General features: G+C 34.9%; 1 protein-coding gene across 3 annotated transcripts in view; it reads right to left on the bottom strand.

Moving 5' to 3' along the window:
• Positions 1-18,240: 18,240 nt before the first annotated feature.
• The window catches only part of LOC125649557 (15-hydroxyprostaglandin dehydrogenase [NAD(+)]-like), a 28,377-nt gene continuing 20,794 nt past the window's right edge, over positions 18,241-25,823 (bottom strand). For all 3 annotated transcript variants that reach the window (XM_056167106.1, XM_056167107.1, XM_048877183.2), the window contains exons 4-8: positions 25,109-25,215; positions 24,049-24,136; positions 21,292-21,368; positions 20,976-21,103; positions 18,241-18,579 (exon numbers count right to left, since the gene is read on the bottom strand). In XM_056167106.1, coding sequence (XP_056023081.1) covers positions 18,429-18,579; positions 20,976-21,103; positions 21,292-21,368; positions 24,049-24,136; positions 25,109-25,215 — 551 coding nt within the window. In that variant the 3' untranslated portion in view covers positions 18,241-18,428. The remainder of the gene's footprint in view (positions 18,580-20,975; positions 21,104-21,291; positions 21,369-24,048; positions 24,137-25,108; positions 25,216-25,823) is intronic.

Genomic DNA, 25,823 nt, shown 5'->3' with positions numbered 1-25,823 from the left:
ATTGCAACAAGCAGACAAGAACACTATGAAATACTCATTCACACACGGGCACTGTAAGTTAATGTAAATATATAGTATGTGCATGTATAAATATATATACATGCACATACTACATGTATCTATTTACATCAACTTCCATTGCCCGTGCATTCACATGCAGTTGCTCACATTCACTATTCACAACCCTTCATATGTCGTCAGGTACTAAAATATGTTCACAGGAACCGGTAATTTTGTCTGTATTAATAATAGTGTGGGTATATACCATATACCGTACCATCCCCTAATCAGCTGCTATTGGGGGGGGGGGGGGGGGGGGGGACCTACAAGGGCTGATACTTCACTCAAAACTTCGTTTCAAAATAGTTCTTAAAATTATCGTCACCCACCATCCTTGTGGTTTTATAAAGGGTAGCAGTATTATTACTACAGATTAAATTACCAGTTCCTGTGATATGTTGTTGAATTACGGAATAGGCCTAGCTTACAACTTGTTTACATATTCTAAAATTAGTGTTAAGTGCTTACGGTGAAACATGAACTCTGCTAGGTGATGCTAAGTTGTTTAGTGAACCGAATCAGACATCTCAAATAAGATTCTCGATTATTTAACAACACAAGAATCGTTTTACAAAATGCATGCTTCGGTCCATCTTTCCCTCCCTTCTACAGTCGTATTCATTCTCAAGTCAAAGTACTTTCTCCGATTGCTACCTTTACATTAAGCGTCGAAAAGACTTTGACAGGCGTGTCCGAATAAACGGTTAACAGACGTCTCGACTCTAGGGAAGTTCGGCTCTAAGTGTTCTAAACATCTCGAGCGATTTTATAGTGATAAACTTATATGATTTTCGACATTTGTGTATCAATGTTTTATTAATATTGTAGACTTTTTTTACTCATAAAGCAAAGCAATGTTATCGCAAATTTTTAGGTCTACTTACAAATGTATTAACCCCGAGATCCGCCACTAATTAGTTACACAAGTTGTGTGGATACAACAGTCTTCACTTATCATTTTAATTTCATTGGATGATAAAATAGATGACGTTAATATTTTGAATACCTTGTATACGCAAAAGAATTTAACTATACGATGTTTATTTTTCAAATAATAACTTCAGTGGCGAATGGGCGGATCCCCCGTCCCATTCCCATCCCTCACGCATAGTACTAATTATTTCCCCAGCCACTTAATGACCAGATATACACGACTATTGAATGTAAAGCACTGTTCAGTCATTGTGTACTCCCAATTAATTAACAATCTACCCTCGTAAATCATAATCGTTACGCTTCGTTGGACATGAAACCTTAAATCAATCCATTGACACTACTTAGTCAACGATTTTATATTGTGATACATTTCTATGATTTCGGACATTTATATATCAGGATTATCTGATTTATTTATCAGTGTTCAAAAAGCAAAGTACATGTACCGTTACAACGATTTTATACCTACTTCTTATAATACCCCCCTGGATACGCCACTAGCTAAATTAATTCTGGTGATGCCTATAACAGCGGTACATGTACTCACCTATCATTCTAACTTATTGAAAGTTAAAATAAATGTAGATATAATCTAATGTAAACATTTTGAATACTTTATATATATATATATATATATATATATATATATATATATATATATATATAAGGCATGCCTTCATCATATGATGTTATGTTTATTAACTTTAGTGGTAGATAACCGAGAACGACACTCCACCCCTACTTCGCACAATTCAATTTCTAATATTGACAAGCGGCCCATTTTGACCAGATAGACATTACCCTTGAACGTAAAACACTGGTCAGTCATTGTGTATTTCTAATTAACAAACTTCATCATTGAATACAGCCACTGACACTAGTCGTGAGTTGATTTTGTACGTGATAAATTCCTAATGATCTTTACTCGTGTGTTTCATTGCTTATTTGGAGTTTTTATTTGTTTGGTTTTTCCCCCTTCTTCTTCTTCTTCTTCAAGAGCAAAGTATTGATATTGCAGTTTAACCCCCTGGAACCGCCAGTTATTAGGTAGACGTATTGTGTTGATCTACTAATTAGGTAAATGAAGTCAATGGATATCTGCGGTAATATTTAGCGTTATTCACTTAATATTAGCTTCCTAACTATATTGAAAGTTGAAATAAACAACGTTAACATTTCGAATACTTTAAATATCTAGGATACATAATCATACGAGGATTATTTTTTAATATTTTGAAATTAGAAAAACAACTTTAGAGGCGGAGGAGCGGAAGCCATCCCTCTTCCTGCAGGATTTATGGTCCAAAATTGACAAAAGGCTCGTTTTGACCAGATAGAAATGGCACTTTCAAACGGAAAATATTGGTCAGTCATTGTGTACTTCCAATTAAAAAAACTACTCCCATTGTAACTCTACTTAGTCCCTGGTATTCTACAATGTACAATTTGAATATTTCATATTTGTATGGTATAAACAGTCACACGATGTTTAGTTCGGAAATTTAAAAAAAATGTAGTGGGGACACTGGTCAGTCATTGTGTATTCCCAATTAACAAACTACCCTTTTAAATCCTACTCGTTACGGTTCGTCAGACACGACAACATCTTGTGGGTGTACTTGTTTATTGTAATTGAGGTCTACTTCGCAATGAAAACCTGTTATCATTGACAATTAATTGTTATTCCACTTAGTCATCGATTTTTTATGTGATACATTTCTATGATCACGGACATTTATATATATATATCAGGGTTGTCTTGTCAGGGTTTATTTATCATTATTCCAAAAGCAAAGTACTGTTATCACGATTTTATGCCTACTTCTTACCCCTCTGGATCCGCCACTAGCTAGATAATTTTGGTGATGCCTATAACAGCGGTACTCATCTATCATTGTAACATTATTGGAAGTTAAAATACAAGTAAATTTAATGTTAACATTTTGAATACTTTACATATATACATGTTAAGGAATTCATCATATGATGTTTATTAACTTTAGTGGTGGATGACCGAGAGCGAACATCCCCCTCTCCCTCGCACAGTTCAATTTCTAGAATTGACAAGTGGCCCATTTTTACCCTTGAACGTAAAGCACTGGTCAGTCATTGTGTAATTCCAATTAACGAACTTCACCATTGAGTTCTGGCCGTTACGCTTCGTCAGACACTAACCCACTAATACTACCTAGATACTGATTTTGTACGTGATAAATTCCTGTGATCTTTACTAGTATGTTTCATTGTTTATTTGGAGTTTCTATCTGTTTGGGTTTTCTATTTTTTCTTTCTTCAAAAGTAAAGTATTCATATTGCAATTTAACCCCCTGGATCCGCCACTTTTTAAAAGTACACATATAAATATAATTGTGTTGATCTATAATAATCAGGTAAATGAAGTCAATGGATATCTGCGGTAAAATTCAGCGTTATTCACTTAGCTTCCTAACTATATTGAAAGTTGAAATAGACAACGTTAACATTTTGAATAATTTGAATATTTAGAATAGATAATCGTGCGGTGTTTATTTATGAATATTTTGAAATTTAAAAAAAACCAAAACTTTAGCGGCGGAGGAGCAGAAGCCACCCCTCCTCCTGCAGAATTTATGGTCCAAAATTGACAAAAGGCTCGTTTTGACCAGATAGAAATGGCACTTGAACGGAAAATACTGTTCAATCACTCTACTTAGTCCCTGATATTCTATACAATGTACAATTTGAATACTTCATATATGTACAGGAAATAATCACACGATGTTTAGTTCGGATATAAAAAAAAATATAGTGCCCCAACTGGTCAGTCATTGTGTATTCCCAATTAACAAACTATCCTTTTAAATCCTAGTCGTTACGCTTCGTCGGACACGACAACATAACACATTGACCCTAACCGAACAAGTCTTGTAGTTAAGGTCTTCTGCTCCCAAATGGAAACCTGAATAAGATATCATTAAGGTCTTCCGTTTCCAACGGAAGATTTCGTTGTTCTTGACACTACTTAAATAAAAAAAAAAATAGTGGTCCCACTAGTCAGTCATTTTGTATTCCCAATTAACAATCTACCCTATTATATTCTACACGTTACGCTTCGTCAGACACGAGATCATAAGCCATTGACCCTAACCTATCTAGTCTAGTATAAATGGGTTTTTTGTTTACTGTAATTCAGGTCCTCCGCTTCCAACTGAAGACCTCATTGTTATCTCTGTTATCATTATGGTCTTCCGCTTCCAAAGAAAGATTTCGTTGTTATTTTTGACACTACCTAGAGACATAATCTCGAACATTTATGTATCGATGATTTGTTGTTTGTTGTAATTTTTTGGTGGAAGCTTTACTGGAGTTGAAATAGTTACGGTTGATATTGGAAATAGATTTTACAATGAAGAACTAATACTGTCTTCATTACTAGGAAAACTTTAGTAGCGGACTGATCAAAGCACCCACCCTTTCCCCAACCCCTCGACCAGCCATCACGTATAGTTCATTTTCCAAAATATATAGATGCAACACTTGATCGTAAAATAGTGATCAATCAATGCATATTCCTAATCAACAAAATACCTTTAAAAGTGCGACATTTAACACTGGACACGATAAAAGTGCGGAGTTTTTTGTCTATGACAACCACATATTTTCTTCAATAAAAACACTAAAATTTCACTCTGTCATTAAATGTACGTATACGACGCGATCTAATCAAGCCGGCATAGAGGCGCCCCATGCGAAAATTACCCTTATCAAATGTTACGTACTTCGGATTTTTATTGAGCTTAATCCTAAATATTGCACATCTAGATAATTTTCCAAAAATATATGAAACTTTTTACTTGTATCAAAATTCTTTCTGTTTTATATCTTCTAAATTTTATCATAGAGTTAACTAACAGTCTCACTTGCAGAATTAAGGGGTGTGGAGATGGAACCCCCCCCCCCCCCCCCCCCCCCCCCCCCCCCCCATCATTTCAAAGATAAGAATTTAATGTGCTTGCAATTGATCATTACCTGTAATGCTTCAATATTTTCTCCCGTAAGGGAGGGGGACAACCCCTCCCGAACCACCCTAACCGTGATTTGGTTAGTCCTCAATTGCAAAGCCCTTGTAGTCCAATATCCAGTATCCAGTTAATGTAGGGCTTTTACATGTAATATGTATATCAGATATGTTTCATCCCGTGGGGATCCGGTGTTGTATCATAGACCCCCCCCCCCCGGAAAAACGGGCCCGGAATTGCGCCCCAGGATATAATTTCCCCCTATGTACAAAATCAGTATAGAGTCTCCCCTTTGGCGGAAAAATCGCCCTGGTATATATATAAACCCCCCCCCCCCCCTGTTTCCGGATTTCATTTGTTATAATAGTTTAAGGAAATAGATATGCGCTCATTAATATTACGATATTCATAAAACAAACAAATATTTTTATTGTAAATACAATATGCTTACCAAAAGACTTTAACGATGGTCAATATAAGTAGGATTTTTCGTAAAAAATCGACTCACTAAGCGCACGGTACTGGTGTCACTTTACGTTACACTTATAACGTCATAAATTGTGGCAAAATATAATCACGAAAGCAACGTCACATTTTAAACAAATTCATTATCTCCAAGCTGTAATATCATAACTAAAGCACATGCATGATTTAATGTTTAAAAATTGAAAATAAATCTTTGTACGTGTATAGTGTACATTCATAAAAATTATGAATTCTTAGAAATACTCCAAAGTATACGTACTGTATTTATTTCACCGTGCCTACAACAGCAGGCATGTCGTATGAAATAAGGGTACCCGTTTCGGTAGGTTTCGTTTTGCTTCGGTAGATTTCGTTTCCTTTCGATTTCGTTTCGCATTTTACAGGTAACCATCCCATGAAATAAGGCTTGCAATTCTTATGAATATGACCTCTGAAAAATTTGAACACAGTAAAAAAAAAAATCAGTTTTGGTTTTTTCTAGGATATATATAGACTTGTTCAAGTCTCTATGTTTAATAATCATTGCTCTCTTTAATACTTTTTATTAATGCCAAACACGGAAGGGGGGGGGTGGTTAAAAACTCCCGTACGTTTCTGTCATCGATCTACATCGATCACGCTCTAGTGGAAAAAAAAACAACAACCAGCGCATAGAAAGTATATGTAGTTTTGCGCTTTATAAATGAATAATAATAATAACCACGGTGAGTTGAAGTGAGAGATAAAAACTTCCAAATAATATTACATTTTAACGTTTTAATGTTCACTTTCATTTCTGAATAAACAGTAGAAAAGGTATACAGAGTGTTATTTATACTCGTATGTTTTACTTGCGAATCGGTTAGTTTCAATATATATCATATTTAGTTTTGAAGGGGTGGTCTCGTGAAAACCGTGTGACTTTAGATTTTTTTGTCAGATGTTGAACTTTTGATCTAATGATATTGTTATTCATATGCGGAAATCTTGATTTGTATTCGATAATCTTGATATCTATATGCGGACGGAAATTTTGATTTATATGTGAGAAATCTTGATATCTATATGCGGACGGAAATTTTGATTTATATGTGAGAAATCTTGATATCTATATGCGGACGGAAATTTTGATTTATATGTGAGAAATCTTGATATTCATATGCGAATTTTTTTTATTTTACTCTACGAGAGAGAGAGAGAGAGAGAGAGAGAGAGAGAGAGAGAGAGAGAGAGGCTTCCTCTACTCTTCTGGAGTACCAACGCATATGGGCGAAATATTCCAGGGGCAATCGCTCACACCCGCCAGAGATCACCTGGGTCCTAAATACAACAGTGAGGTTGTTCAACACGTCACTGATACTCTAACAAGATTTTGACATTCAATTCATTTAATATGTGACTTATGTATATATCTTTCATTCATTGGAAGGGGGGGGGGTACATAAGATCTAACACGCTATATATATCCACCGTTCTGGTGCCTGTGCTCACATCCACCTCCTAGGGAATGCTACTGGCTGGTGCATGTTGGAAACTGTAGGGTCCACAGTTTGCTCTGTACTTGCTCTTTAAACCAGGTAGCACGCAGGAGACAGCTGAGATGCGCAGAGATCTCTTCCCCCTTTTTTGGTCAAGAAAAGGAGATATGGTTTTGGTATTAAATGTTAATGAAAATTGAAACATCCATACTTCTTCATTATACTAGCCCGAATATTTAGAAATAATTGTCAAAGTGCACAAATGATCTTACAAAGATTTGGCCTAAAAGCAAAATATGCTTGACCTGGACCATTTAAATTGGCTTTAAAAGTGTTTCAGGTGTTTTCCCCCAAAAAGTCACTAAAATGATTTTAAAAGATTTGAGATGACCTTATAGAAATTAACAAATTTTGCACTAATCAAAATTTATAATCCATAGTTTTGAAATGTTTGAGTGGTATGAATGGTTGGTATGAGTGATTATATATCAATTGTACATCTTACCTTTAAAAGTATATATTATGATGCACTTAATTTCTATTTGTACAAATAAATAAAAAAAAATTAAGCCTAAAAAAAAATAATTTAAAAAAATTATTATAATTCGAGGATTAATGTGCATTAAATTATACTTTGTTGTACAATATGAAAAAGGTACAAATTAAACAAATATTAGAAAGAGATTACATATCTTAATGGTAGTATAAGTTAACCACATTCACTAGCTGCAGAATTGTAGCTCTCTGAGAAAATATTGGGACAGATTTGTACCAATTAATATTTTCTCAGAGAGCTACAGTTCTGCAGCTATGCATTCACATGATTATGAATTTCACAATATTTCATATGAATTTAAACGTAAAAATTAAAATGTATCTTTTGCCTTTGTATTGGGTGATGTACATGTATATTGCAACATAATTTTCAATGTTCATGCTGAGAATTGCTTTGCCATTATTTTCCAAATATTACCATATAAGCCTACAATATTACATATTATGTGTCAAATGAATTATTTATAATATTGACTGAAATAGCATGACATGTTGATCATGATATGAAATGCTTATAAAAGTATTAGATGGCAAATTACAACCTCACAAAGTCATTCACCCAGTAATTGTAGATAAGGAACAATGAGAAACAAAGCCAGGGGCTTGCTGAGCTGTAAAGAACATCCCATGTGTATTATACACAGAGGGATTAGTTGGGGGTAAAAGTCACAAGACAAAACCTGGGTACAGATATAAAAATAAAAATGGACAAAGTGACCATGCAAGGACAAAGTCAATATTAGAAGTTTATTAAAGCATAATAACAAAATGTCACAGGACATAATACTGATTTTTATATAAATTCAGGGGGGAAATCTGTTCCTTTTGTAAAGTTTACAAAAATGCATGTGTAAAATATATGTTATATTTTTTATGAGATTGTTTTTCAATTTTAAACTATAGATTTTGATAATTATTATTAAATGCTTATTCCTTTTATCATATCTATTGCAAAATATGAATTAAAATAGGATTTTCTTTTACTGATATAGAATACTAATAGGCTTTGTAATCATTGGGTTTACAAATTGCTACACAAGATCTGACATTTTTCACATAGCTTCTGCGTGCATGCATGTCATTTGATTCCATATCAACATATCAATTAATAAGCAAGATTCAAAATGTGAAATTACTTTGAACCAAAAAAAAAAAAAAAACACAACAAAAATCTTGATGACTGATAATCTGTAATATGCATGATAGTTCAAATTTTCTTATGAATATATATGTATATCAAATGATATGTCAGAACAATCAATTTGCTATTATTGTACGTACATGTATATGCTTTCATAATTTTGCTGTTGTGTGATAATGAAATATTGTCAAATTAAAAAAAAAATGTGAAATTACAATTTAGTGTCCTTAGGTTTGTAATCAAGAATGAAGGAGTAAATGATAACCCAGTGGTGGATCCAGAAGGGGTGCTGGTTCAGGAAATTTTGCTAAAATAAAGTAAAAATAACACATTTTGAGGGTGGACCCCCTCCCTTGATAACCAAAATTAATGGTAAAATTCCCCTCTCTCAAAAATTCCTGGATCCATCCCTGTAAGCATTAGACAATCATTAATTTGTGATTCCATTATTCATAATTTCTTCATTGGACACATGGAGGCCAACTCTCACATGTATGTATATAGACATAATTCCAATTATTTTGAAAATAAAGAGGTCAAAGTACCAAATTGAATTCAATATAAAATATATAAAGAATATCTTATCATGGATATAAAGATTAAAACATTTCAATCATGTTAATTGATAGATTTTTAGGTCAATTGATTCTCTCATGTGACCTATTGCTAGTGGTCAGCTTCTGTTGTGACAGTAAACAAAACATCAAGCTTGTAAATATCATGATTCCTAGGGTAGAAATTCTGACTCCAGGAGGAACCAAACTTGATATATAGTGTTTATGTGTAAAACATTTAAATTTAGATAACATCTTCCTTAATGCTATTGATGCTTTTAGGTAGAACAGGTAATTGTAAATTTCATGACCTCGATCAGTGATAATAATAATAAAATTTATATACATGCAGCCTTATATAAAACAGTTTATTACTCTAAGGTGTTTTACAAGGGCAAGAAGAGGAAATGCAACAATAAAATATAATTAAATGACATTATGACAACTTATACATGTATCTGTAAATTAAATTATCAAAATAAAACACTATGATTAAGATCAATAGCTAAAAGTTGGTTGGTTTTTGGGTGGGTTTTTTTTTTTTTTTTTTTGGTATTTGATAATTAAAAACGCAGTTTATATATACATGTTAGAATCTAAAGGTTTTGATACTAGCTTTAAAATAGATGGAACCAAAATGGTCATAGTAATTACATGTCTTTATGATTTAAAAGAATCCTTCTTTAATTTTGTTGACACTAGAATATTATAAATGATGGATGCATTGTCAAGAAAAACAGAAAGAGATGTACAAAAATTGTGACACTTGCAACTCCAGGGTTCTGATTCAAGGTCAGATCCAAATAGTGTTAAAAGTGTATATCAAGTTTATAATTGTAAAATGTTTCATCAGTATAGATGATTTTGGGGGAATGAATTACACCTTATATTATACTTCTACTGAATATTAGAATTTAGCATATAAATGCATGCCTAGAGCAAGAAAAGTTACTGTATTATATAGATTTCATTCATATTGAGGTTAGTAATACTTTTAACTAAATAACTCAGGTGACTGGTAAGGTCAGTGTCTTGTTGATATTTTTGATGTGTGTATGCATGTACGTGTATGTGTGCGTGTGTGTGTGAAATACAAAAAAATCCAGAAAGATTTGTTTCAGAGTTTTGAGTAGTGATCAGTTTTAGCAATCATCAACAGCTAGGGTATGAATCTGTACACTCATCTTTGTTAATTTCTAAAAAGACTTAAATTGCATTTCAAAAGTAGTCAAGTGTTATGTGAAGGAGATTTGAGGAACAGATGTTCCTGCTGAATGTGTGTGATCATACATTTGGGGTGTCAATGGATGGAAAATCATCTGAAGATTGAAGTTTTGAAGAAATTGAAATACTTTTTTGAATATTAATCAATCTTATTTTCATTCTAAAATCATGTACTCAAAGGAATTTTCTTTCAATTACATATGTAAGTGCAATAAATTGAATTATTTTTCTATTTCTGACTTACATTTAAAACAGTTATGTTTGTCATTTTGTTTCTCAAAGTAGAAAATATTTTCATGTAGATTTTTCTCCCAAGATTATTATTCCTTAGATTTCAATTTAGAACATTCAAGTAAAAGAAAATAAGACTCTAAAAAAGGAGGTCTCCATGTGAATTGAGAGAAAGAAACGGAAATTATAAATTCTGTGGTGACATTAAATTTCATTTCATAATTTTGCCAGCTATAAAATAAGGTACATGTATGATATGAGATTCAGGGTGGTACATTTATGTGCATACATGTACCTTGTATCTCCAATTGAAAATTGATTGCTTTAAATCAATTTCAACATTATGAATATCCTACAAAAGTAAAACATAATGAGATTTAAAGTTTAAAAAACACATTGTTTCACTCCTGAAACCTTGACCTCACATGGATATATATTGGTATTTAGTGTTGGTAGGTTTTGGTTCTTTTGGGGTGGATTTTGGATAATGTAGTGAATTTCAGTTAGTTGTAGCACAGTAACATGGAGTGAGCTTGCTTGCTTCCTGATATCTAGTCAATCACTTTTTAAGACATACATATTTTCAAACTCGCATTGCACATATTTGTTTACATTTTTGTTAGAAGTGTTTTATATCCTCATTATATATCTCATCTTCATATATAGATGTGTATATTGTTTGCAAAAAGAGGAGACATCAAAATTCCTAATAAAAATGATAATTACATTTAAATCATAATTGTGCACTTCATGTACTTTTTACATGCAAATTCATTTCATATAATTATATGGTTTTTGTACTTTCTGTCCATATCTGTAAGTCTGTCTGTCACAAAGTCTTAAATTGTGCATTAAAATGCTTCTCCTCCTGTATGGATTATCTGATAAACTTGAAACTTTGTACAATGCTTCATTGCCATTTGCAGATGTGCACATTGTTGGGAGAGGATTTATTGTTATCCTAAAAGTTATAGTGGTTCGATCCAAGAGGGATGCGGGTGTAAAATAGCTTGTGACCATTTCTCCTAGTTGCAAACAATATTGGAGAGTCTTGAATTTTTTTTTACAATACTTCATTATCATTTAATGATGTCTAGATTTCTCTGACCCAGGAATCTAATATTTTCCTAAAATCTACAGTGGATCAAAAACAAGTATTTTTAAGTGTTGTTTTTTTTACCCTTTATTGAATAATCTTTGTAAAATTGCATGTGCAAAAGTAAAGATGCTTTGAAAATTCAATTACAAAATTAAACATTTCACTGGTTTGTTAAGGTACTCACTACACTAAAGCTTTATGACACTATGTTACAAGATGGCGATTTAAATGTTTTGGGAAAGTATTTGTATCGATCGATTTATTCGTCTATAACACGGTAGCTAAGTGGTTAATTAATAAAGCATTGGACAAGAGACAGACGGACAGAGAGAGAGAGAGAGAGAGAGAGAGAGAGAGAGCATTGGGCTGGTGAACTACAGATCTTGAGCTCAAATCCACCAGTCTTTTGTTCATGTGTTGAAATACACACTTATTGTATATCTTCTGGATCTTTTTTAAAATATTAAATCAATTTGTACTGATTTGAGAAACTATTTCCCGGTGTAGTGAGCCACCTTAAATGTAAACATAAAAAGACTCCAGTCTTTGTTTACATAACGCAGAATGAAGGCTAAAATATTGCTTTTATTCCTGCATCCAGAAGGTTAAAATTTTGGCTGTCAACACAGATTTAGTCATACTTTTCATGTTTAACATTAAAAAAAAAAATGAAAACAAAATTTTCAAAAGAAAAAACAAAAACGTAAACGTCCTGCTTGAGAATTTTTCACTTGTATGGAGACGTCACCATTGCCAGTGAAGGGCTGCAAAATTTAGGTCTATGCTCGGTGCTTATGCCCCTTTGAGCAGGTGTGGATTAATATTGTGTCACACATTTAGGTAATGTCATATAACTGTAAACAATGTCTCTAGAGGATTTGGGTGTTGCTCAACCGGAAATTTAATAAATTAATGCATAAGATTGGGTCATACTTCTTTTTGGACTAGAACATCCAGGACTGAACTTTCTTAAGGTCGAGATGTCTGTTAACCGTTTATTCGTATTTACCTGTCAAAGTCTTTTTGACGCTTAAGGTATAGGAGAAAGTACTTTGACTTCAGAATGAATGTGATTGTCAGAGGGAGAATGATGGACCGAAGCATGCATTTTGTAAAATGATTCTTGTGTTGTTAAATCTTCGAGAATCTTGTTGGAGATGTCTGATTCGGTTCACGAAACAACTTAGCATCATCTAGCAGTAGCAGATTTCACCGTAAGCACTTAATTAACACTAATTTTAATATATTGAAAACAAATTGTAACTGTAAGCTAGGCTATTCCAAAATTCCACAACATATCAGAGGAACCGATAATTTAGCCTGTACATAATGATAAGAGTAGGGGTATATACCACACACCCCTAATAAAAGCACTGGGATTACTGAATCAGAATGACAATTGGGGTGGGTGACGATAAAAGCAGAATTTTCGAATTATTTTGAAGCGAAGTTTTGAGTAAGAAATGGTGCCATTCCTTTTGGGTTATTTTTTTCATTGGGGATGGTACCATAAGGCGTACTATTATTATTACAGACAAAAATACCGGTTCCTGTGAATATTCACACCTGACGACCTGTAAAGGGTTGTCAATAGTGAATATGAACAGCTGCATGTAAATAAGTTAGTGTTCTAACTGCATAATTTAATACCGTTCAATTTTATTCTGATATTTTTGTGATAGGGTTATATGTATACATTTAAAATTGCATGGGAAAGAGTTTAGTAATGCAGAGCTCTAATATAATTTAATTTCTCATGTTGTTTAGACATTTATCCATTAACACATGTATAGGTCTACATAGTTTAGGAGTGTAATTACTAGATATAAAGTTAATGTCATTCCTTAGCTTGCAAGTACATTCTTAAGAATCATGACAAACAACACTCTTTAAGATACAATTTTCTGCTTTATTACTGTATTCATGGGATAAAAGTCCCCATCCTGTGTTTTATTTGGGATATTTATTCCCATTCATGCTCAAATAGGATATTCACTGCCATTTCATGTTCATTATGGGACATTTCCTCCTATGGGACATTGTATCCCATTTTAAATTTAAATACGGGAGTTAAAATCCTATGGGAGAAATTATATTTTTTCTCCCATGGGATTTTTGGTGGGAGTGAAAATCCCCCAAGTGGGATTAAAAATCCCTCCAAAATCCCATGGGATTTTTTGATTTCAGGTGAAATATCTTAAAAACTACAATAGTTACAAGTGTAAATGTTGGTGCATGTCTTGTGGACATAAAATCCCATCTTTTTTTGTAAAGGGTTTATTTGTATCCTTAATAAAAGGGTTGGCGAAACTCCGGACTTTTGTCGTGTCCGGAGTTAAATGTCGCACTGTTATTTGTACATATTCATGACATTGATCACCGTTCGTTATCTTAACTTTTCATGCAAACTGTTGTGTCACAACATATACCAGAAGTGGTGTAAATCAAATGTGGATTCTAAAAAATTACAAAGAACAACTAGTAAATTTGAAATAGCAAAACTTTCTCAAATCAACAACATCAAAACGTGTGGCTTTTCAACTTTTTACACGACCATTCCTCACGATAAATTTAAACCTAGACTTTTTCATATCATAGACAGTTCCTTCCTCAATAAAAATGGAAAAAGGAAATATTCTCATCTAGTGATCATTTATTCAAATAATTACATTGTTAAACACAAATATGATTCAATATACAAGTAATCTGAATTTGATATCAAAATATGCTGAAGTTCCTCATTCACAACATCTACGTAGTCATTAGTAATCAGGTCTTACAACAGTCTGTTGGAATTCCTATGGGCACGAATTGTACTCCTTTGTTAGCTGAACTGTTTTTATATTCTTATGAGGTGAATTTTTTCAAAAGTTTCTACACGAGAAGAAGAATTCTTTAGCTGTGGCCTTCAACTCGACACTAAATATATCATCGATGTTTTATCTATTACATGTAATAATAATAATTTTCACTGACATGTCGATTCGATATTTCCCAGTGACCTCGAAATAAAAGACACAACAGAGTCTTCCACTTCTACTTCGTACTTAGATATTTTTTAACATAGATGCTAACGGCAACCTAACAATTCAACTTTATGACAAACGGGATGATTTCAGCCTCTCCATCCTCAACGTAGCAATATTCCATTATCATCTGCATATGTTGTTTATGTTCCGCAACTGATTCGATACACAAGAGCTTGTTCTGCGTATGATCAAATTTAAAATCAAGCAAGCTACTGACAAACAAGTTAATGTTACGGGGACACCACCTGTCTCATTTCAAGTCAGTATTTCGCAAATTATAATGGGACAAATGCTGCCTGACGTGTTTCAAGTCAAATGGCCGTTCTTTATACACTGATTTTGACTACGGATTACCCCCATTCATCAGACCAACATATAGGACTCATGGTGGGTATGACCAGTCAACATAGGATGCTTACTCCTCCTAGGCACCTGGTCCCATCTCTGGTATATCCAAGGGTACGTGTTTGCCTAATTCTCTATTTTGTATTCCTCAAATCAACAACATCAAAACATATGACTTTTCAAAACTTTACACGACAATTCCTCACGATGAATTAAAGACTAGACTTTTTGACATCATAGAAAGTTGCTTCTTAAACAAAAATGGAAAAAGGAAATATTCGTATCTAGTGACCAGTCATCCAAAAATTCCTTTGTTAAACACCACTCTGATTCCACGCATAGGTGGTACTCTGAAGTTGAAATAAAAATATGCTGGAGCTCCTCATTGACAATATCTTTGTAGTCATTGATGAACATGTCTTCTAACAGTCTGTTGGAATTCCTATGGGCAAGAATTCTACTCCTTTGTTAGCTAACCTGTTTTTATATTATTATGAAGCAGATTTTATTCAAAAGCTTCTACGGAAGAAGAAAAATTCTCTTCCTGTATTATTTATTTAGATATATCGACGACGTTTATCTATTAACAATAATCATTTTCATTCGTCTGTCGATTTGATATATCCCTGTGAAATTGAAATAAAAGACACAAAAGAGTCCCCGCCGCGGTGGTCTAGAGGTAGAGCGTTCGCCCACATACGGGGGGGGGGGGGGGGGGGGGAGGGTCGGGGTTCGAATACCGGCCGCGACAGACCTAAGTCATTAAAACAGGTAGTGACAGTTCCATCGCCAAACGCTTGGCATCAGGTGTGAATGTCCCGTGACACAGGTGTGGCACGCTAAAGAACCCTCACTGCTCAATGTCCGTAAGCTCCGACCATAGGCTTCAATTTGAAGTCCTTCACCGGTCTTTGCGACGTCTCCATATGAGTGAAAAATTCTCGACAGGGACGTTAAGCAAGAATCAATTAATCACAACAGAGTCCTCCACATCTGCTTTGTACTTAGATATTTTATTGAAAATGGATATTAACAGCAAACTAACAACTCCAATTTATGACAAACGTGATGATTTCAACTTCTCCATCGTCATTTTACCATATTTATGTAGCAATATTCCATTATCACCTGCATATGGTGTTTATATCTCTCAATTGATTCGATATGTAAGAGGATGCTCTACGCATGATCAGTTTGTAAATCGAGGCAGGCTACTGACAAACACGTTGATGTTCCAGAGGTTTCAACAGTCTTGTTTAAAGACAGAATTTCGCAAATTCTATCGTTGTTATATCGATAGAGTTTGCCAATACAACCTATCATTGGGTGAAATGCCGTTTGAATTGTTGCATACCGATATTTAGACGTTCTTAGCACACTGATATTGACTACAGATTACACAGGTTATCTTATCAATACATAGGGCTCAACGTGGGTGTGACCTGTCAACAGGGGATGCTTACTTCTCCAAGGCAACTGATCCCACCTCTAGTATGTCCATGGGTCTGTGTTTGTCCAACTCTTTATTTTGTATTCCTTGTTGGAGTTATAAAATTGACCTCTATTCGTTATCTTCCCCCTTATAAATGCCGAACATTTGGCGAAGGAGCAAACACTACTTATGTTAACATCTTAGGTTTGACGGAGCTTGTTCTTTTTGCAACATTTATTAATTGATTGTTTTTTACGTTGCGTCAAGAATTTTTGGAGTTTTTTTTTTACGTCCCGTCATGAATGTTTCCCTCATATTGTGACGTCACAAGCTGAAGGCGAAGTATCTCAATTAGACCTACATGTATGCTAAGCACTCAGGGGCGTAGCAATGAGGGTTCTATATCGTCCCAACGCCTGTCGCATCGCAGGACCTCCGTTTTAGGGTTAGGGTCATATCAAAATAACCCGTAATTCTCATCGGGTTAGAATTGGACCCCAGTAGCCTTTTCTTGTCGTAAGAGGCGGTCGTTCGTATAAAACCGCAAAAACCAAGGTCCGGTGTCAGAGCATGTGTGGCACGATAGAGATCCCTTCCTGCTCAAAGGCCGCAAGCGCTAAGCATAGGCCTACATTTTGCAACCCTTCACCGGCAATGGTGACGTCTCCATATGGGTGGAAAAAAATCCCCAGAAGGACGTTAAACAATATTCAATCAATCTGTCTGAATGCCGGGCTTTTGGCGAAGGAGGAACTGTTACACCCTAAACCGTCACTCCATCCCAAATCGTCGCCCCGGCTTTTCACTTGGTCTGTTTGTCTGTCTGTCCCCACTCATATATCTGGTGTTTGACCTATTGGGCTAAAATTGTGTATGTAGATTACAAGTGACCCTCTGACACGCCTCCCCAAAAATGAGAATTCTGGAAAGAGAGCTAACAGGCGTAATCTAATACAATCTGATGTCACTAACAAATCTGCGGTGAACAAGACCTAACAACCCCATGATCAGCAGAATGACCCTACAACAAAGGCAAAATGATTTATTGTTGGACATCTCTCTCTCTCTCGATCGATCGAGGACTGGACGAAAAAAAATCATATAGACAGCAATGGCACCACCACCACCAACAAATATAACTCTTTCAATATTAACAACACCACTACCAACCAAAACAACAATAATAAATACTGTGATCATAATAAATCTTTTTTTTTTTTAAATATACAACAGAACAAGTAAAAGTCGAAGTAGAAGATTAGAATGCCTTGCTTATTAGGTCCAGAGAACCTTTTGCGGTTATAGCTGGACCACAAAAGAAAAAGAGGAGAGGAGAAGGAATCAACAAACAGGGCCAGTTTGTATGTAAACGATGTTTCCAAATATATGTAGTTGCAGCAAGGGGGACGACAATTTGGGGTGTGAGGTTATAAAAGAGTCATTGAACTTAATAGCTTAAATGATATTGACGTCAATTGTGTTTTTAAAAAAAATTCACAAGATTCAACAATATAAGTTGAATAACCCTAGCTGTGATCCCTGAATTTCCCAAACGTAACTGATTTGCGGGGGAGTGTTGATACGCATATACTATTTTAAATCTTTAATATTTGCGTCGGAAAATCGATCTTTGGTATCCGTATATATGTACAGTGCAACAGTAAGCCTACGTCATGCAAAACAACTACATATGTACTGCTAGAGACATTTAATTCATTTTAAGATGATACTATACCAAAACAGATTTACAAAGTTCTAGGTTTTACAGTGTTAAATTCTTAACATTGACACTGAGATACAGAGTTCGAAATTCAGTGTTGTACAATCAAAAACTTTTGTGGTGGAAAAATGCATATACACAAAATTCTGCATGCAGTCCATTTACATTTTAGAATGCACGTCGAATCCTACAATTTGTTTTAGATTTGGTAGATCTACATAATAACGCCTTCCCTTCACGATAACCATGATTCTTCCACTGTTGTCCTGGTCTCCGATAACCTCTATCAGAGCATCAGCTAGGTCCTGTACCCTAAAATAGGATTAGGATAAGCCGTAAAGAACTGTTTTATTCTCTCTCTCTCTCTCTCTCTCTCTCTCTCTCTCTCTCTCTCTCTCTCGTTCGTGGGATATTTTGTTTGGTGGTTGACGGAGCATGTATCCTGCCAATGTTATCACAAAAGGTAGATTTCAATTCTGAAATACGTGCATAGCATGAAATAATGAAATATACAAAACAAGAGGCCCATGACCCATACTGCATGTCGTTATAATTTTTGTCGCACGGAGAAACAATATAATTATAGCCCACTTCAGCCTCGGGAATGATGTGAACCAATTTGTATATATTCACGCTAATTAATCTGCAAACAAATATGCATTTGAAATTTTTGAAATAATTTTTAAAAAGCAATATATTCACTTATGAAATATACAAAGGTGAGTTTACACCACAAAAGGATAAGTGTAAGAACATATCAATTAGACAAAATGTAGACTTGTGGAAATGTAAGAAATTCTAAATGGCTTCAGGATTTGTGGTTTTAACATACTTAAATCTTCAATACATAAGTAGTGAACCGTTTTCTTAAAACGACACCAATATTATACATTTACTATTGCTCTACTTGAACTCCAAGTTGTGGATCCATCTTCATTGCATGCATCACTAATTGCGCAAACAAGAATCGCCATTACATGAGGAAGCTTTTAATCCAGATATTTCTTTTCTGGCTCAGTGGTTTTATGTAAAAGAGAAACCTAAATCTTTTTCATGCAAGGATGCTAAATGCTGAATTTGTTTGAAATTAGTGGAATGGTTCTACAGGTTAAGTTGAAAATGTGACGAATTAAATCAAAGCCAACAAATATTCAACGACATACGATGGACGGATTTGATACTGTCATTACAACGGGGACTTCAGCATTCTGATACTTGCCTCTAAACGAAATAAATGTGTATCTACACTGTTAAACTATTATCATGCATTAATCTACAATCTGATTGTACAAAAAAGGTGTTGCATGAAAGATCGAAAAATTTAAGTTATTCAAATATATGATAAAACCAATTGGAACGTATGTCTTGATTCAATAATTTTTGAAAATAACTTTAAAAGACGTTATTGACAAAATTAGCCAAAATATTTCGAGTTTAAATCAAGCAATAAGCGATTTATATGATTTTTAGCGTCAAAATGGAGGGGTATCCCCGAATTTCAGAAAAACTGCCTCCGTGAAACAAAATAGATTTAGCATGAACATGTTCTTCGAGTTTTCCTTTAAAAAACTATCGCTTTGAATTTTTGTTTCACGAGGACATTTTTTTGTAAATTTAAAAAAATCGAACGACTTCACTGGTATTATTTTCAACTTCATTTGTACGTTAATTTTCCTTAGAGATGTATGGTCTACTGCGTGGTGTAGAGGATAAGGTCGTCGACTCTTATGTATAAAGATGTTTTCTATTTTTAAAACGACCGGGTTCGACTCCCTCACGAACACATTTTATTTGTTCATATTACGTTTATCATTTAGATTTTTTTTTTCTTAATTGAAACACGCTTCTAGTTTTTATAAATGTTTCATGTCAAATATCTGTTTATTACCATGTTTGTGAATAAGACTCTCAACAAACACGCCGAATACAGCATGCAATACTTGTGTTTTGATAGTCAAGGCTGCTAACGAGAACTTGTATGTTTTTCTGAATGAAAGTGGTGCCTTTTACGAAAAACCGTTGTGAAATTTGCAAAGCTTTGGAAGAAAACCTTTAAGGCCAAACAAGGTAAATAACCGTTAAACAGTTTGAGTTTATATGTATTCCAGTAGCAAATTGCTATATTGAATCAATTTTTACAGGTGTATGTACTTCGAATAACGTTGAACTTTATCAATGTGTACTAAACTTCCCATATTTTGTTTTATGGTCAGTCATGTACAGTTGCCAATTGTTGGTTGTAGAAAATAATACATATGAGTATAAGAGCTTTTGGACTGTAGTAGTATAGAATATTAAATAGTTGATACACTCGTAACATGTAATCGTATACATTGTATCTGATATTCAGGTAAAAAGAAGACAATTTAATTATCACGGGCTTCAAATTTAGGCCTTTGCTCGGCGCTTACGACCATTGAGCAGTGGGGGTTCTTTAGCGTGCCACACCTACTGTGACACGGGACATCCGTTTCTAAGGTCATCTCCGAGGACCCAAGACATTCACACCTGATGCCGAGCGTTTGGCGATGGAGCTGTCACTACCTGTTTTAACGACTTAGGTCCGTCGCGGCCGGGATTCGAACCCCGGCCTTCCGCATGCGGGGCGACCGCTCTAACCTGATTAGACTAAAAAACGAGTGATATAGATATATATGTTAATGTAAAATATAGACACACAAGGTTAGCTATTTGAAAAATATGATTACTTCAAAAGTCCAAAGCTCTCTAGGAATTCCTGTGTGTCCTTCGCTTCACTCCTAAACATATCTGTGTCTACAGACATTGGGCACAAAGCAATACACCGGATACCTTTCTGTCTATAGAGAGGGTGTTCCTGAAAAAGATACAAACAGGAAGAAATACAGATTTTCTGCATGGACTTTTTATGATCCTTAATTGTTTTAGGATACATCAAAGTCATTCAGAGATAAGCACTCACGATCCATTTGTCATAAAAAGTGCATGATATGATACTAAAGTACTACCCTAACAGATACTTCCGAAAATAACATTAATACTTACACCGATACTTCTGGTTAAACCGACAATTGCATGCTTACTGGCACAGTACACAGGTGCATGAGGGACCGCGACGAGTCCTGTAATGATATATTATGTAGTTTGTTAAGCGTTCAAGATATCTGGAAGACATTACATTCCGACTTTTATCAGTCTTGTCATTCACGTCATACTTTTTTGCAGTTTGAACGAATTAATCAGTACATTGTTCTGCACGCGAGATCCAGGCCTCAGATTTCCAAACTAATATTACACGACATTTTAGCTCGCCTAAATCATGTTGAATGGCGTTTCTCTTTATCCAAAATTGTATGTCGTTAGGATTTCATATTTTCTTGATTTTTTTCTACAGAAACACCGTTTCATATTCAATGAAATTGCAAAACAACGTTTAGCTTTCAACCAACATTTTGATTATTATTATGTAAAACATGATAAGATTTAGTCATACTGAGCCTTTGTAACCTCTCTCATTCTAGGCACGATTTAATATAATGTCATAATATCATAAGAGAAAAATTATATAATAATGATACTATGTCAATGTATATGAAGGAGGTGCTGGTAACGAACAATCTCATAAACCTTTTAAGAAATACTAAGTCGGGAACATGGGAAACACCGACACTTGGACACACAAGAGTGCCTAGGAGGAGTAAACATGCCAAGTTGACCGGTCACATTCGCTGTTAACCCTATATATCCTGATCAGGTAAACGGAGTAATCCGTCGACACTACAGACACAATCCGACCAAATGACTGATTGTATATAATGGATAAATAACGAGATGTTGTTGAAAAGAGAAAACATTTCCTGCGAGGACTGAAGATGGACTGTTTACTCTAAATGCATCAATTCGTTATTATGTTCCCGAAACGAGGTTTGTAAACATATTCTTTTACTCTGTTTCTTCTTAATGTCTTCCGTTTTCAAAGGAAGACCTTATTCTTCAGGGTTTTTTCTCTATCACTTGTTTTACAAATTTTGTTCACGCGACCTCTCGAAAAATGTGAACTGATTTTCGCCAGATTTTCAGGAATATTGTGGATTTCTAAATATACGTGACGAATTTATTGTAGCGTAATTTCGCGAGAGTCATCACTCGCGAAATAAAACTATTCGCTTTTATTTTTCTGCTGTTAATATACAGGTAAGAGCTTCTCATTAACAGACCACACGCAAATTCATGTCCACGCGATTTGACGTAAACGAGTCAATACGGAGTCTACAGTAGACGGTATTTACTTACACACTATAGATATTCTTTCGATTTTGAATATGTCGTTTATTGCGTAAGATGTTGACTTTTTTCTGAAATATAAGGGGTCAACTTTGTCCAGGGGTGTTGGAGACAATTCAAAATACCAATTTCAAATTTCCAGCAATTGTAGAGTTGAGTTAATCGCTTTGTCTAGTCGAATTCAAATATCTTTAATGTAAAAACCGCTGGAGCTCGAGAGGGCTCTATGGCGCCTTTACGCCGGATGTTTTTATCCGGCATCGCTCGGTTATTCTTTTGTTATTGTCACTTATGTTTCCGTGCCTGCAGTACGCAGAATCTTCCTCGACTCCTTTCTGTATAACCATACTGTCTTGTTACAGTTGTTTCAATCTGTCCACAATGTAAGTATTCCATATATATTATATGTTTGGTATAATGCTCCTTTTACATTCCTCTTGTGACTTGTTATTTTATTTCCGTTGCATAAGTTCGCTAATGATTTGCAAATCCTGTCTTTCTATATGGAACCAAGTTATACTTGCGCATACATATGTTTCGTGTTAATTTTTTTGCGTATCAGATTACTTTTCGGATTTTCAAAACCTTATATTTCTTTGCATTGTACATCCTATACGGAATACAAAATAGAACTTTGAGTAAACAAGGGTCCATGGATATACCAGAGGTGAGATCAGGTGTCTAGGAGGAGTGAGCATCCCCTGTGGACCTCATATCCAGGGGTCCGTGTCTGTCTAACTCTTAATTTTGTATTCATTATAGGAGTTATGAAATTAATCGCTGTTTGGTATCTTCATCTTTTCATGAAGACCTTCATTATAACGACCATACCATGTGAAAAGATTATCACAAAGAACGTTCAATGCTTTCATTGTAACAAACTGATTCGATACGCAAGAGCTTGTTCTCCGTATGACCAGTTTTTAAATCGAGGCAGGCTACTGACAAACAAGTTCATGTTACAGGGGGTTTCCACTGTCTCGTTTAAAGTCAGCATTTCGCAAATTCTATACTCATTATAACGATCTAGTTTACCAATACAACCTGTCATTAGGTCAAATGCTGTCTGCCGTGTTTCATACCAACTTTATACATTGATGCTGACAACTGATTACTCCGTTTACGTTATTACGATATAGAAATCACGACGCGTGTGACCGGTAACCATGTTTACTCCTCCGATTCACCTTATCCTACCTCTGGTATGTCCAGGGGTCCATGTTTGTCCTACTCTTCATTTTGTATTCTTTAAAGGAATTATGAGATTAATCACTGTTCGTTACTGTTGCCTTTTCAGTTCAGTAAATACAGAAAATTCAACATAATATGAATGTTACAAGCATGTTCAATAAGGGCAGGTTACATAATGGACACACCGTGATCCACGAGCCAAAGTGGGTTTACAGAGGGATGAATGTGTCTTCACACCTGTGTATTGGCGAGTCGTGTTGGTGTTGTGGCCAATTGACATCTTCTAAAAATCACGTTACAATCAATAAACTTATCAATCAACCTTACCTGCAGCTGACGATATGTTGATCACTATGCCACCCTTGCCCTTGTTCATGTATTCCAGAGCTAATAAAGTTCCGCGTAGAACGCCACCCTTGTACCAAAAGAAATGAATTCAAATTATGATAGAAAAACATGTGGCTGAGGTAAACGGGACTATTATATCAGCTAGGCGCTTCAGGTCAGTGTACCTTTGTATCATGTCAACTGTATAATCTAAGTAACTGGGGTAAGTGGGCTCTTGTATCATATCTTGTGTAAGCTATGTGTTTGAAGTAAGCGGGCCTCATGTGTTGTGTCCTGTTGAAGTTGGGTGGCTGAAGTTAGCGTGCCTTTTGTCTTGTAGCCCTTGTGTTGTGTACTGTATACGATAGGTGGTTCAGTTAGCGAACCTTTAGTATCATGCCCTGTGTAAGCTAAGAGATTGAAAAAAGCGGTCTTTTGTATTGCGTTCAGTCTAACCTATGTGACTGAGGTAAACGTGCCTTTTACATCAAGCCGTGTGTAAGCTAGGTGGTAGATGTACTGTAAATTGCTCTGATTCCACGGTACTATTATTTCCCGATTTTTTTTTTACAAGGGCACAATCGCGGTGGTTTTAATTATATACTTTTAGAATTCTGATTACGAATAGCTTTGATGTGTCATTAATATATTATTCACTATTTCGCAGGAAAAAAAAATTGTGAACTTGGTGGGAATTAAAACCGTCGTGTTAATTTTCCAATCCAGAGGAAGTTGTTTCGTATATCGTGTAGGAGTTTGGTGTCCTCAAATTGTAATATGTAGCATGTAATGTGATGCGGAAAGCTGTCTTTGATATTGTGTACCGTATAAACTAGGAAACTGAAGTAAGCGGGATTACTGTATAAGCTAAGAGTCTGAGGTATTAGTTCCTGTTGCTTGTCGTCAGATATAAAATTTATTTGCGCATCTTTTTCTTCACCTCAATTCTTATTTTCATGAAATATGCGACGTTGACAACACAGAATTATAGATAAACGTCATATTGTATTTAACCAGAGCCTTTTTCAATATGTGTATGTACACGCGGGATTTTCCTTACGTAGTTAATGTCGATGTTTCTCTGCCACATCACTTCATCAGCCACTCCAGCATTGTTGATTACGATGTCAATCCGTTTAAATGTTTCGTCTGCCATTTTGAATGCTCCTAAACGAAAAGAGTTGGGTTTTTAAAAATTAGTTTTTACTTAATTCTTTTCCGTTTTATTAGGTCACTTAAAAAGGTTTCATAGAGGTAATTTTGCTCGACAAATTAAGCATTTTATTTTAATTACTTATACAAATAATTGTTTTCACGGAAATTGTAGATGAATTACGACATCGTCATTGTATATTAAGTGTTATCAAACCTTGTATTGTAAAGTAGAAAAAAACAAACAAACAAACAAACAAAACAAAAACAACACACACACATTCTTAGGATGATTCGCTATTAACCTTATACGAACATTATTGCAGTATATTGTTACATGTAACTATAGAAAAAGATGTTAGATGATAAGAGACGAAACGTACATCATCATGATGAAAGGCGAAGATAACGAACAGTGATCAATCTTATAATTCCTAAAATCAGTACAAAATAGATATCTGGGGAAACACAGACCCCTGGACACACCAGAGGTGGGATCAGGTGCCTAGAAGAGTAAGCATCCCCTGTCGACTGGTCACACCCACCGTGGGCCCTTCACCCCGATCAGGTAAACGGAGTTATCCGTAGTCAAAATCAGTGTGCCAAGAACGGCCTAACAATCG

Source organism: Ostrea edulis, chromosome 5 (assembly GCF_947568905.1).
Source record: "Ostrea edulis chromosome 5, xbOstEdul1.1, whole genome shotgun sequence".
Taxonomy (NCBI): domain Eukaryota; kingdom Metazoa; phylum Mollusca; class Bivalvia; order Ostreida; family Ostreidae; genus Ostrea; species Ostrea edulis.
The sequence above is the reverse complement of the archived record's forward strand: the minus strand, read 5'-3'. Positions and strand labels throughout refer to the sequence as shown.